Source organism: Carassius gibelio, chromosome A24 (assembly GCF_023724105.1).
Source record: "Carassius gibelio isolate Cgi1373 ecotype wild population from Czech Republic chromosome A24, carGib1.2-hapl.c, whole genome shotgun sequence".
Lineage (NCBI taxonomy): Eukaryota > Metazoa > Chordata > Actinopteri > Cypriniformes > Cyprinidae > Carassius > Carassius gibelio.
The window spans coordinates 10,881,471-10,896,526 of record NC_068394.1 but is presented as its reverse complement, the minus strand read 5'-3'; the positions used below and the strand labels follow the sequence as shown (position 1 = coordinate 10,896,526).

General features: G+C 36.9%; 1 protein-coding gene across 1 annotated transcript in view; it reads right to left on the bottom strand.

The window, feature by feature from the left end:
• LOC127946186 (contactin-associated protein-like 2) overlaps positions 1-15,056 on the bottom strand; it is a 361,215-nt gene that overhangs the window by 27,014 nt on the left and 319,145 nt on the right. The window contains exons 17-19 of the mRNA XM_052542554.1: positions 7,024-7,242; positions 3,591-3,827; positions 1,528-1,761 (exon numbers count right to left, since the gene is read on the bottom strand). Coding sequence (XP_052398514.1) covers positions 1,528-1,761; positions 3,591-3,827; positions 7,024-7,242 — 690 coding nt within the window. The remainder of the gene's footprint in view (positions 1-1,527; positions 1,762-3,590; positions 3,828-7,023; positions 7,243-15,056) is intronic.

Genomic DNA, 15,056 nt, shown 5'->3' with positions numbered 1-15,056 from the left:
CTAGAGAGTTTGACCCTTAGACCTAGGGTTGTGGGTTCGAATCTCGGGCCGGCAATACCATGACTTAGGTGCCTTTGAGCAAGGCACTGAACCCCCAACTGCTCCCCAGGTGCCGCAGCATAAATGGCTGTTCACAGTGTGTGTGTGTTCACTGCTGTGTGTGTGCGCTTTGGATGGTTTAAATGCAGAGCATAAATTCTGAGTATGGGTCCAGGGCTCTGTCACCATCCTTGGCTGAATGTCATGTCACTATTTATTTTCACTATTTATTTTATAGGTTTAAATAATAGTAGGCTATTTCATGCTGTAACTTTAGGGCTAAAACAATATGTTCTCTATGAACTGAATATGTGAATATTAGGGGTGTAACGGTACACAAAAATCACGGTTCGGTACGTACCTCGGTTTTAAAGTCACGGTTTGGTTAATTTTCGGTACAGTATGATAATGAAATGCAAACATTAAACTGCAGGTTGTTTATTACTATAAATTATATATATAGTATATAATTTTTCCAAAGTGTAAAGTGCAGCATTAACAGTTTCAGTTTTTAGACCTGCTCAGATTTCGTTATTGCGTTGGCCCGATCGGAATTAAGAGCAAAGGTCTGTTTAAATACCGACGGGAGCTGCATTTGAATTACGGATGTTTTTTTTCCTAGTTATAGTGATGTTCACACTCGAGTGATGCCTTTTGAAAACCTTAGAATCAGCTGCAGGGCGAGATTTGCGCTGAGCGTGGAGACTTCCGCCACTTAATATGTTCGTGTGGAAATACGAATATGTTATTGTATGTTCCCCATACAAAATATTGCATTTGGTCATTCGGTGCACATGTGCACTGTACCGAAAGCCCTGTACCGAAACGGTCCGGTACGAATACACGTACCATAACACCCCTAGTGAATATTATGTAGACCTACTGTTTAAATAAAATTTAAGCTTTAAAAGTAAGATAATCATATAGCAGGTTTCAACTATAGTCTGTCCGTTTAAACTTCTGTGTTTAGCTTCAAATAGCGACAGTATTCTATAAAAATACTTTATCGACAGAATTCTGAAATGATTTGCATTACGATTCTAACATACAAAGGGACAACAATACCATTTTTTTTGTCTTATTCATGCAGTTTACACATTTCCCTCCACTTGTTACCCGTGTTTTTCTGCCACCACAATGCACACAGAGCTGCAAACGACGGAAAAGTGATGTCTACTCCAAACTGGTCCATGGGCCTCTATACATAAGTCATATTTGAAACTTGATTTGACACTTGAGAGAAAGTTGACTATATGTCTGCAACCACAAAGTTATACGCATGTAGGAATCTCTATATCCGCAATAGAATTCAGGAGATGATTTTACTAACATTGAAAAGTCACCATAGTTAAAAAATCTGTAATATTGACTTTAGTTTAAATCTTAACAGTTTTTACAAACAGAGGCCACACAATGTTGTGGCACCTTGGAAAACTAATTTTTAATGTGAGAGTAAAAACACTTTTTTTTGAGTGAACAAGATGTTACCATTTTGACGGAGGACCACGGCCATGTAATCCTGGGTTTTTGAGCTGACATAAACCAGAAGGCTGGGAGAAGTGGAGGTGCTGAAGCTGAAGGTCAGATCTTCACGTGTCAGGTTGGTCTCAACAGGAAGGTTGTGGATTATGCTCTTCTCATCCAGGCTGGAAGCTGCAGCGACCACTTCAGGTACCAGATTATACTTGACCAGTGTTCCCGCCTCAAAGAAACCACCAACATCTGGAAAAGAATGAGGTTTTTCTTCAAACAATACTGATAATAAGGTAACATTCTTGTTGGTCCTAGAACAACAATTTTAACAATCTATCAGATTTGAGGGTTAGGTATAGTTAGGAATATGCCAAAGAAAACAATCATATATTATACTGATACTTTTATTTATATACAATACTGTAATACACACACACACACACACACACAAACACACACACGTATATACAGGTGCTCGTCATATAATTAGAATATTATCAAAAAGTTTATATATTTCACTAATTCTATTCAAAAAGTGAAACTTGTATATTATATTCATTCATTACACACAGGCTGATATATTTCAAATGTTTATTTATTTTAATTTTGATGATTATAACAACTAAGGAAAATCGCAAATTCAGTATCTCAGAAAATTAGAATATTGTGAAAAGGTTCAATATTGAAGACACCTTGTGCCACACTCCAATCAGCTATTTAACTCAAGGTGTAGAGTGGGCAGGGAGGAACACACAGCCTGAGATGCTGAGCGCTCTTGACTTATGTTTGTCTTTCACTCGCAAATGAATAAAACAACACCAAATAAGACTGACACACACAGAGAGTTTGTTGAATGACAAAAAGCTGCAGCTGTATCCACTGCACATGCTTTTAAGCGTCCTGGTCACTACGTTACCCTGACCGTGACTTCTCATCGATCCATTAGACTGATGACACACATGATTCAGAGCATGGTCACGCTGAAGGCATTCCCGACGAAGTGTTTCGACGCAGCTTGAGATCCTGAAGGGGAACTGACATCACCGAAATATTTTGTATTCATGAGAGGCTTCTTCAACAGCTATAAACCAAGAGGACACTTTCCTATTACCTTTTTACTTGAGGGGGAGAACAAAGGTCCTTACACGGATCGTTTAACCCGACTGCTAGGACGTGTACAAGTGTGTGTGGATTTGTCTTACACAGAAGCAGTATAAACAGCGCAGGATTTCTTGCATATGGTTTGGAACCGGAAGAACCATGGGAAATCAACACGGGGTAATGAAGTAAATAGAGGTTATAGAAAGAGAGTGAACGAACATGACAATGTGCACCCGCACTGAATATCTCATGTACACAAAGGATAAAGCGGGTTTATCTGTTATTCATGGCATTCTCTCATTCAGCTGTTTTACCCCCTGGAACAGAGCGCTAAGAACAAATGAACTAACCCTTTTAATCTAGAAAAATAACACCTTATTGCATATAGACATGAGAAGAAACACATCACATCCATAGCTCCGAATCCAAATAAAGCAGCAAAGAGATTCCTCTTCCTGGAGTGAAGGTAATATGTAGGATTGAGCCACAGATGTAAGGCGGCCTGTGGGAGCAATTGCACTGACCCAGAGGCAAAGAATCTGAGAGAATTCGATATTGACTGCAACACCCTTGAAGGCAGAAGTAAATATGTGTCAAATGGAAATGTGAGTTAAAACCTTGCAATTACGAGGTTGTTCATGCATATTTCAAGCAGAAGGAGATGTTGAAAGCTATGGACAACCATCAGACGCCCAGACACACAGCGAGTCGCCATCTTTAAACGGAGAACATGCGATGCTTGATGGAGGTCTCGAAATAGAGTACAAACTACAGAAAGGGCCTGCTCATGTCAGTGATGCTATTACTTTATTCAAATAAGGGAGGTGGGGCTTAAATGTAAAGAGTGGCCCTTTAGAGATTGCCGCTCCATTACAAGTTTAGAGACCAATTCAGTGTCATATCTCTGGATAAAGTGTGTAGACTTCACAGAAAACTTTTTAAAAGTATGAATTTCTAAACTGCGTATTCATACTGACCTTTTGAACAGAAAGGCCCATCATAAGCAGTGGTGGAGCAGTCACAGGAATAGCCGTTGTATTTCTCCACACACTTGCCGCCATTACGGCAATACATCCCAAAACTGGTGCAGTGACCCGAACAACCAGGTTTTACACCCGGAGTGACATTTGCCCTCTCTTCTAAATCAAGGGTCATCCCGTTCATCTTCAGAGAGCGGATACATCCAAGAAATCCTCTCTGACCTCCCGCTGCACCTAGATGAGAAATAGAGACAAAGACTAGTCAATATTACGCTTAACAGTGGTCTTAATAAAAGCATAAGTGGCACAAAAACTTACTCAACCATTCATTTTCATTGCAGGCTTAACAACAAGCTTGAATACTGAAGGTTAAATTAGAAACATTAAGTTTCAGCCAGTAGTTCTGGTCCTTCTGGACACTTTCATTCATTATGGCATGTACCATTCAATACAATAGGCCTTAGAGAAATTAGACATCATTAGAGTTCCACTTCCAGGAGAAAATAAACATTTGCCACTTGCTCAATGTCTTGTCTGGACATCTTTTCATTATACAAAACTGCCCAGTTAAACAGAAATCGTACAATCATTTGCTATATTAATACTAGATTAATAGTATATGTCCTGGCAGGATGCATCAATTATTACAAACTGTGAATAATAAAAACACAGCCACAAGTACAAGCCTATCACAATTTATATTACTGCCAAATGAGGAAAGTTTGATCAATTCCTCCAAAGAAATCACATGGATTGGAGTACATAGAGATTCAATTAATTGCAGTTTGGCTACAAAAATAACAGATAACACATTTTCAAAGTTTTAACTGAGCTGGTGACCTGGTTGGCTATTTAATACAAAACAAACTCACTGAATCCTTTGCTAATAATCCTGGGAGTAAAGCTCTTATCATCAAATATACAGTAAACATGGTGTGCTATTTATAATACTTGAAATTCACAATGTCTCATGCTTCAAGGAAGAATATGAGATATAACACAAACACACATTTTAATGAACACCCTGTTTATTCTGCAACATTGTTCTAATTTGATTAATGTACCATAGCAGCTGTTTTTATGGCATCATTTGTTGCTGAAGAATCTATTTCACAAAACTTTTTAACCAGCACCTTTTTCATAAACACAGGATGTGTTTGAACTTTTGAAAGAGAAACAGCATGAATAAGCTTGAGTGAGGAAAGAGGATGTTATGGTGAGCTGTGAAAACTCTTTTGAAGTTCACTGCCTCCATCTCTGATGAGCCTTGAATCGGAAATTATTCTTTAATGAAACTATAATGAATTAGCATATTACATCTATTAGACCGTCCTGCCCAGTGGAATATATATATATATATAAATGTAATTATATATATATATATAGTAGTTTTGGGTTACACTAGACTGATGGTTGGTGAAGATTTTACAAAAAAGTTACCTACTGTCCTGACAGGCCCATGATGCTGGCTTCCCTTTGAGAATCAATATCACCCAGATGTGCAAGCGATGAAAGAAATAAAAACAACAGACAAAAATAATAATAAAATAAAATAAATAATAATGCAGTGATGAGAAAACTTAATGCATAATCAAGGCTAGGTTTAAAAGAGAACAAAAAAGAGAAAAGAAAATCACAAGAAGCAACTTGATGGTTGATGGTAAAGATGCATTAAAGATACATGCAAACAGTAAATACAGACATATGCACACCGTAAACAAATGCAAACATGTTAGTGGTTGCTAAATCAAAGGTTTGCTTGTTATTTGACATGAAGTGAATGAAAATTAAGAACGAGCGAGCATTTAATCCTCCATTAAATATAACGAGACCATTATATATGCAAAACAAATTCAAATATACAAAAGCATCCATGGGTTAAAGGAAGTAAAGGGCAATCTGCTTTATCAATAAATGATGCCATGGGACTGAATGGTCTGAAAAACTGAGCACGGAGCAATTCATAAGCAGAAAAGAGGAGGCCAGACAGAGGCCTGACAGGTCTGGACAGGTCCACTCAGTGGATATAAACCAGCTAGTTTTCCCCACTGAGGGTCAGGGTCTAAAGACTGAGAGTTGCTCTCCATGAAGAGTCATGCCAACATTTTACATTTCTACTGAAACAACAGACAAGGATTAGACAACCTTTAACATTCATTTGGACTGCAAAGCTCATTCAGCTCTGTTGAGAATAAGAGTGAAAATGTCATCTGCTTCATGGACAAACATTCAAATGAGACATGGAGAGTATATGGCTTGGGCGGTGCAATAAATAGAATATTAATCCATGATTTTGCTGGTTGCAGTATCCAACATACTGTCCCTTTAAAGAAATAGTTCAGCACAAAATGAAAACTTGCTTAAAAACACAAAGCTTTTCACTTCCAAAGATGTTAACTGATGGAGTCATGTGGATTATTGTGATGTTTTTATCATATGTTTATTTAATTTAAAGAACAATTAAATGCATAGTATTTTTTATTATTTTGATTAATAAATGACATAGCATAGTATATTTTATTATGTCATATAATCCAACTATCAAACATTATTAATAATAATAATAGACCGGTGCTGTAGAATTCTGCTTTACAAACCCAATCACTTTGATATCAATTAATACTTCTTGGAAATCTGGATTTTTTTTCTGACGTCAAGCTTTAAAAACACAAGATAGACAAGCTTTCCAAAAGCTCTCTCAAGAGAGCCACAGGGGTGCATTATCTTCCCCTGTCTTAATGAGCGTCAAAGTCATTTGTTAAAAGCAATCAAAGCACAAAATAGCACAATGAAAGCCCAAAGCCATTCTGTTCAAGAGATAATTGCCTCATGAGTGACACTGCTTTTTCACACTTTTAAAGCATAACATTATTCGTTGCTAACGTTAGCATAGCACACGACACCACAAAGACATTTTTCAGCCATATTCAGTCAAACCAATTTTCAACTTCCTTTTCTTTACAGTGGAATTTTTCATACTTTGGAGGCGGACAGGTTCCACAGGTTTCCATGTCATTAAGTGCAAGTTGTAATAGCTACACCTGCATTTAGACTATAAATACAGTTCCACTTTCAGACACACAAGAACATAGAGCGTTGTGCGTGAGAACTGCTGATGCAAAAGAACAGCCGAGAGATTGGAGAGGTTCAGGGGGAATTGTGTATTTTTGGAACATGATAACGAAGAAATATCCTTTTTGTATATCCTAATTAGCAACAGATCTCATCTGAGATCAGATTTTCAAGAGTTGTGCAGCCCATCAATAATATTATTATGAATGCCTACCAAAGAACAACAGTCATCCAACCTCAAACAATATAACTAAGTATTAACAGGCTTCAGTACTATAGGGGTGGGGGTATGGAAAAATGTGTTTGTCTGTAGTCCTAACCCACATACATTCTATGTGGATGTACATGTGGTCCTTACCCACATAAAGCTGGCTGTAGAGCTCCAGGCGTGTGTGTCCCTGTGTAGGTGCAGGTCTGACCTCCCTGTATTTCTGGTCTAGTTGCAGAATGGCCTCTTTCGTGTTCCTCTCCGCACTGACCCGGTGCCACTGGTCATCGTTCAGCACGGTAGGAGAGTACACGTTCAGTTCCACCGGCCCGTTTCCTACATCGAACGAAAACGACACCACCGTGGGGGCTATGAAAAGAAACAAACAGACAGAGAGACCACTCAAACTATTATAATGCCCAGCAGACCCCTGAAACTTTCACCACTGGTTCTTCTGTGCAAGATCATGTATAACAAAAAACAAATAAAGAATAAAAAAAAGAATAATTGTACAAAAAATTTGAACCCTTTACAAAAAATATAATAGTAGAAGATCAAACTGATTGATCAGGGTATATTTCAAAAAACAATTCAACCAAAAAAAGAAGATTTGCTAAAAATGTACACAGGCCATCAAAGATGTAGATGAGTTTGTTTCTTCAGTAGATTTGGAGAAATTTAGTATTACATCACTAATAAGTCCAGCTGTGTGTGTTTAAATCAGCTGTGTGTGTTTGTAACAAACAAACCCATCATTATTGCATCTTTAACCTCAAAATCTTGTTTCCGGCTAAAATGCCCCATAATATTGCTTTCACCAGTGAAAAAAAGTAATCTCGTCTGAATTAGAAAGAGAAACATGCACAGATCAAGCACTGTTTACAAGCAAAAAACAATTCTAAACAAATATGTTGGTGGATTTTGATGTCAGGGGACAAGAGGGGATTAACTTTTTCACTGGAGGAAGCATTATTACGGATCACCGTTTTAGTATGAATTATGGCAATAAGCAATAGTTAAAAGTTTAAATGCCTTTGTGATGGATTTACTTCATACGAACACGCAGCTTCACAAAAAAAAAATTATCTGATGGACTGGAGTCATGTGATGTTTTTATCAGCTGTTTGAACTCTCATTCTGACGGCACCCATTCACTGCAGATGATCCACTGGTGAGCAAGTGAGGTAATGCTAAATTTCTCTAAATCTGTTCCAGTGTGGAAAAAAAAAAACCACTCATTTATTTCCTGGATGGTTTGAGGGTGATTCATTCTTATTATTGATTTATTTTAGCAAATTTTAAATTTTGAGTGATCTATTCCTTTAATATGCATCATATTGAAACATATTGAAGCATTTTATGCACTTTATAACAGTTATTTTTAACTTACATTTTAATTTGTAAGTAAAAAATTCCCTATTTTTCTATGTGTTAGATTACTTGACTACACAATTACTTGAAATGTCAACCACAGGTTGTTCTGCATGTTTTAATTAAATGGCTCATTTAATGTTCATGTACAATTGTTTTGTTTAATAATTGTTTTGCAGAACAACAATCCAGTGTTGTGACTTAAAATGCAGAATTACCAAACTCGCTCAAGCACGTCATTAAAATTCCTCTTAACAGCCCTAAACTGAGTTGGAGAGTGTTTATTCACCATGCTGAATTCATTTGAAGCCACAACAGCTTTTAATGAGTCAGTGTTGCATATTCTCCTACATAAACAGTGAAGATTGACAGCTATACTCCTGTAGGAGGATATGATATTTACGGCAGGAGAAAGGAGAAGAGGCGAGAGGTGTGTTTGAGCCCTGACTGCTGCTGTGGCATGTCATGTTTAGCCCAAGAGGACCAGGCCTCTTGGGGTTTAACCCTTGATAAATCCTGATTTAGAAACATCCTCCTGACAACAGAAGTGTATCAGAGCAACAGTGCCTTCATCCAGCCTTAAGATTTTTTTTAGACTTAACACTTTTATTCAGCAAAATTTTAATTTAAAATTTGTACTCATCATTTCACAATATTACTGTATTTTACTTGGTAAAAATAAGAGATTATATACTTCTCACTGATCCAAAACTTCGAAATTACAGCGTACATAAATGACTTTTATGTGTGTATTTGCAGACTTAACAGTGTGAGACCCTTAAGACATTCTAATTGGTCTCTTTCAAAACAGGGACTCAACTGTTTCCTTTTTCTCATTGTTTCTGTTCATTTTCACAAGCCAGTATTTCAAAACAGACCAAAATTTGTTAACACAAGTCCTATGCAAACTGCCCCCATGTGCTCAGAATGTGATGTTCTGAGGTTTAGCTCAGCTGACTGACATTTCCAGAATTCAAAGCGGAAATGAGGGCTTTCATGTTTATTATAGCACCGGGGGGTAAATATTAATTTAAAATGAGCAATATGACACACACATACTAATATATGTACTGTACAAAGCCAAGAAAAAACGAATGCCTGCCATTTCAACACTAAAATGAAATGTTATTATTTGGCTGCACAGATGCTGAAGGCAAGAACTAAATATACGATTAGCTTAGTGTCAGCAGCACAATAAGCCTGCAGTGATAGTCAGCCACTGCTATTGTCACCATCATAGATGAAAAGCTATGAAAATTATGAAAAGTGCTGTGATATGATACTACTGTAAATACCTGGCAGCTGCGGGGAGACACACACAGTGACTGGACTGTCCAAACACAACTGAATTGTGCCATTATGATCAGCTTTTCCCTAACAATATCTGCTATTGTGAGCTGCCTAAAGTTAATTTTATTTGTTATTTATGCCAAAAACATAAAGGAGCTCCTTTCTGGTTTATTTTGGCTGGGGTTCCTGCTGCTCTCAGAAGGGGGTGCTATTTTACTGTACTACATTCTGATGCAGATGTTGCCGGAATTAGGGATACGTGTTCGACTGGCATCCACAGAACAACCTGTACATCTCAAATTCTGAACAGGAGTAGGAGAACTAAGACATGGTCAGCCAGAACTCTGTGAGAAATGGCCCAGTGCCAACAGAACAAAGCAATTTAAGTAAATTTTAGCTCATTTATAGGCACACAGGCTAACACAGGTTTGACAAAATTACACCTCTAACTTTATTAGATGTTTAAATTATGCCACAGCAGAGGGAAAACATTTAGATTATCTTAGTTTTAACATTTAATAATTCATCCTTTTATGATGGACTTAGTCACAGTCATAAGTCACAGTCATAGTCTAATATTGAAATTCTAGGAGAATTTCTGGAAGAGGGGTAAAAATCTACATGTCAAATAAAAAAGTAACAAAAAATGATGATGCCATAGTAAAAGATTAAATTTGACCTCCGTAAAACAGTGAGCAAAAGAAAAAAATTATAGAACAAAAAAGAAAAAAAGAAAACAAAAGTAAGAACAAAGCTCTCAGAAAACGCTCCACTGTAACAACATGCTTCCACGGAACTGTTAACTAAAAGAACTGGACAGTCATAATTGGGTTATTCCTTATTTGAGAATGCTGCAGACCATACGTGAGAGAGAGACAGCAAAAGACAGAGAGAGAGAGAGGGGGGGAGAGGGCAGGTTTGGAAGGTGTTTGGTTTGGACTAGTGCTGCTCCACCATTCCCGGCCCTGTGATCCCTGTAATTGGATTTCCTGCACTTGGCCAGCCAGCAGCATCAAGAGTCCGTCACTGTTCTCGCGGAGTGTTTTCACTTCTGTGTGTGTTTGTTTATCTATGTGGATCACTCCGTTGAACACAACTGAGGGCATTCAGTGGATCGTTGCTATAGCATTCACTAGGAAAACTCAACAAGCCAAACAGCATGGCAGTGAAAAAGTGGGTTTGTGTTTATATGGATATATTAGATCGCCTGCCAAACTGGCTGAGAGTAGATCTACCAAATCAACAGCAGTCGAGGCCCAGTGCATTTCATAAATGACTCTTATACAGATGGTGAATGTTCATTTGCATTGTACTCTGCAAGTCAGAATTAAATTCTAATGCAATAAACCAGACTTTTCTTTAAATGGATCTTGAAATGGAGAATCAAAATATTCTTGATATTTACACATAATTAGAGGTGATTCTAAACATACTGTAATTTTCAGAAATTATATTTGAAATTTGAAATTATAATTGAAATCGGGGAATCATGCCACTATTTCCCAAAGAATATTTTAAATCTTAATTAATCCCCCAAAATTCATTTTTGTCCATAAAATATACAATTATTTTTTTGAAAGACATATGAGTGAGTGTATTTATGTTTTGGGTGATCTCTTTTATCCATGTGAGGCAGTCTTATATCCTTCACTTTTCCTTCTCTTGCTAATTTTTAATGTAATATTTAGGGGTATGGACCCCATCAAAGGCTGATGGTTTTCTCATGTGTTTATTACTGCTCTTGACTCTCATGCAAGTGGTCATATGTTCTGCAGAGTCACATTGCCATTTCTCCCCCTTAGGCCCTTAGAGAGCCTCCACTTCATTAAAGATGCATCAAAGAGAGACTAAGGTTCTTCCCACCATCTTAACCCACAGATGATCCAAGCTATATCCACATTCAGCCAACAAAGAGTATTGCTGTGCATAAAAAAAAAAAAAAAAAGTAATGCTGCTTTTGGGAAGATCTAACAAGCCTGACAGCTATTTCTATGTCCAAAAACTATGATGTGTAGAAATGCAGAAATTTAGAAATAACTTATTACCAACAATAGAGAAAAGGAGAATTGTTTTTACATTTTTATGAAGTGAAGCATAAAAAAATAAAATAATTTTTGCTCAACTGAGATTTTACCATTCTAGTGTGTTAATCCCAAAATATATTCCCTTAAAAGAAAGAATGTAAGAACAGTCTAATTTTGTATTTAAAGACCAGTTAGCTTTGAAAAAACTCCAAACACAAAGAGGAGACATTAGACCGCATGCATACTGTATGAGTGAATCAAGTGAAAAGCTTGAAAGGGAGAGTTACAAGCTCAGTTATGCCTTTAAATTAGGCATGAATATTCAATGGTGGTTGATGTCAAAATTTCTTCAGCTGATATATGAGGGGAGTGGCAGAGAGTGTTTGAGATGAAACGGAGCTGAAGCAGCAGATGTGGGCGTCCACCCATCATTCAATCATCCATCGAGAGGCTCTTTGCCCTTGGGCTAATGCTAGAGTTACAATAGGGAGATTGTACTAGATAATGCTAGATAATTCCAACAGAGGGCACCAGAAGAAAGACAAGATAGTGTGTGTGTGTGTGTGTGAGTGTGAGAGAGAGAGAGAGTGCAAGCAGAGATTTGATCAACTGTGAATCGAAGGATTTGACTCAGAGGTCATTGACAGTCCGAGCTATAAAGGTGACATTTTGATACACTTTTTGAGGGTGTATAGGCAATAAAGTATTAGAAAATCATAATATTATATTTTTCTATTTAGAGTTGAGTGTGTAGTCAGTGCTGTTATAGTAATTTTAAATGCTGTTATTTTGAACTTCCTATCCATCAAAGAATCAAAAAAAAAAAAAAAAAAAAAAAGGATCATGCGGTTGCTACAAAAACATTACTATAAGATTAGGGTTGAAAACACAACAATTATCAACAATAAAAATAAGAAATAAAATATTACGTCTACCGTATTTTTCGGACTATAAGTCACATCTGAGTATAAGTCCCATCAGTCCAAAAATACATCATGATGAGGAAAAAAACATATATAAGTCGCATTTATTTAGAACCAAAAACCAAGAGAAAGCATTACCGTCTACAGCCGCGAGAGGCAGCTCTATATCTTCAGTGTAGGCTACAGGAGCACTGAGCAGTTTAGAGCGCCCTATCGCGGCTGTAGACGGTAATGTTTTCTATTGGTTAATTTCTCTTGGTTAATTTGTTTCGGTTCATGTCAAATTAATTTTGATAAATAAATCACACCTGACTATAAGTCGCAGGACCAGCCAAACTATGAAAAAAAGTGCGACTTATAGTCCGGAAAATACGGTACCTTCTTTATCAATCAATCAATCAATCACCTTTATTTATATAGTGCTTTAAACAAAATACATTGCATCAAAGCACTGAACAACATTCATTTGGAAAACAGTGTCTCAATAATGCAAAAAATGCATTTAAACAAATATGCATTTACAGTAAAATAATGTTTTGGTTTTTAAGTACCATTAAAACAATACATAAAATGAGATTAAAAATAAAGACAGTAACTGTGACTTTTTATCTCACAATTATGACATTTTCCTGGCAATTCTGTGATTTTTGTTTCTTAGATTTGCAAGACATAAACTTAGAATTGATTTTATCTCTACTTCTGAGAAGAAAACTTCTGGTGGCGGGAACAACAACAACATCAACAAAAACAGATAAAAAGTTGTGAACTCAAAATTGTAAGAAAAAAACATTTATGAGATAAAAAGTCACTGGTCATTTAATTAGAATATCACCAAAAAGTAGATTTATTTCACTAATTCCATTCAAAAAGTAAAACTTGTATATTATATTCATACATTACACACAGACTAATGTTTATTTCTTTTAATTTAGATGATTATAACTGACAACTAAAAAAAAAATTGTCAACTGGAAAGTATGAACATGAAAAGTATGAACATGTACAGCACTCAAAACTTATTTTGCCTGAATTACTGCAGCAATGCAGCGTGGAATGGAGTCGATCAGTCTGTGGCACTGCTCAGGTGTTTTGAGAGCACCAGGTAGCTCTGACAGTGGCCTTCAGCTCTTCTGCATTATTGGGTCTGGCATATCACATCTTCCTCTTCACAATACCCAATAGATTTTCTATGGGGTTAAGGTCAGGTGAGTTTGCTGGCCAATTAAGAACAGGGATACCATGGTTTTTAAACCAGATACTGGTAGCTTTGGCACTGTGTGCAGGTGCCAAGTCCTGTTGGAAAATGAAATCTGCATCTCCATAAAGTTGGTCAGCAGCAGGAAGCATGAAGTGCTCTAAAACTTCCTGCTATACAGCTGCGTTGAGCTTGGACCTCAGAAAACACAGTGGACCAACACCAGCAGATGACATGGCACCCCAAACCATCACTGACTGTGAAAACTTTACACTGGACCTCAAGCAACATGGATTGTGTGCTTCTCCTCTCTTCCTCCAGAATCTGGGACCATGTTTTTTTTTCAAAGCAAATGCAAAATTTACTTTGATCAGAGAACATAACTTTGGACCACTCAGCAATAGTCCAGTCCTTTTTCTCTTTAGCCCATGCGAGACACTTCTGACGCTGTCTGTTGTTCAAGAGTGGCTTGACACAAGGACTGCGACAGCTGAAACCCATGTCTTGCATACGTCTTTGTGTAGTGGTTCTTGAAGCACTGACTCCAGCTGCAGTCCACTCTTTGTGAATCTCCCCCACATTTTTGAATGGGTTTTGTTTCACAATCCTCTCCAGTGTGCGGTTATCCCTACTGCGTGTACATTTTTTTCTACCACATCTTTTCCTTCCCTTCGCCTCTCTAATGTGCTTGGACACAGAGCTCTGTGAACAACCAGCCTCTTTTGCAATGACCTTTTGTGTCATGCCCTCCTTGTGCAAGGTGTCAATGATCGTCTTTTGCACAACTGTCAAGTCAGCAGTCTTCGCCATGATTGTGTAGCCTACAGAACTAGACTGAGAGAACATTTAAAGGCCTTTGCAGGTGTTTTGTGTTAATTAAATGATTAGAGCATGGCACCAAGTGTCTTCAATATTGAACCTTTTCACAATATCCAAATTTTCTGAGATACTGAATTTGGGATTTTCCTTAGTTGTCACTTATAATCAAAATTAAAATAAATAAACATATAAAATAAATCAGTCTGTGTGTAATGAATTAATATAATATACAAGTTTAACTTTTTGAACGGAATTAGTAAAATCAACTTTTTGATGATATTCTAATTATATCACAAGCACCTGTATGGTGGAAACAGGGTTCCATAATCACATGTGTTTAATTTATTTAACAAACTTACTGTACTTTATTTAACATTAACTGCTTTATTCTGTTCTCATTCAGGTTAAGACCATCAGAACAGAGCAATTTAAGGGCATCAGCTAAGCTACATTCACACAACATGAAAAGTTTTGTTAAATAATTCAACATAAACATAATAACATGACATTTTAGAGCAATCACTAAAATATTAAAGCTAAAATTCTAAAAAAAATATTCAA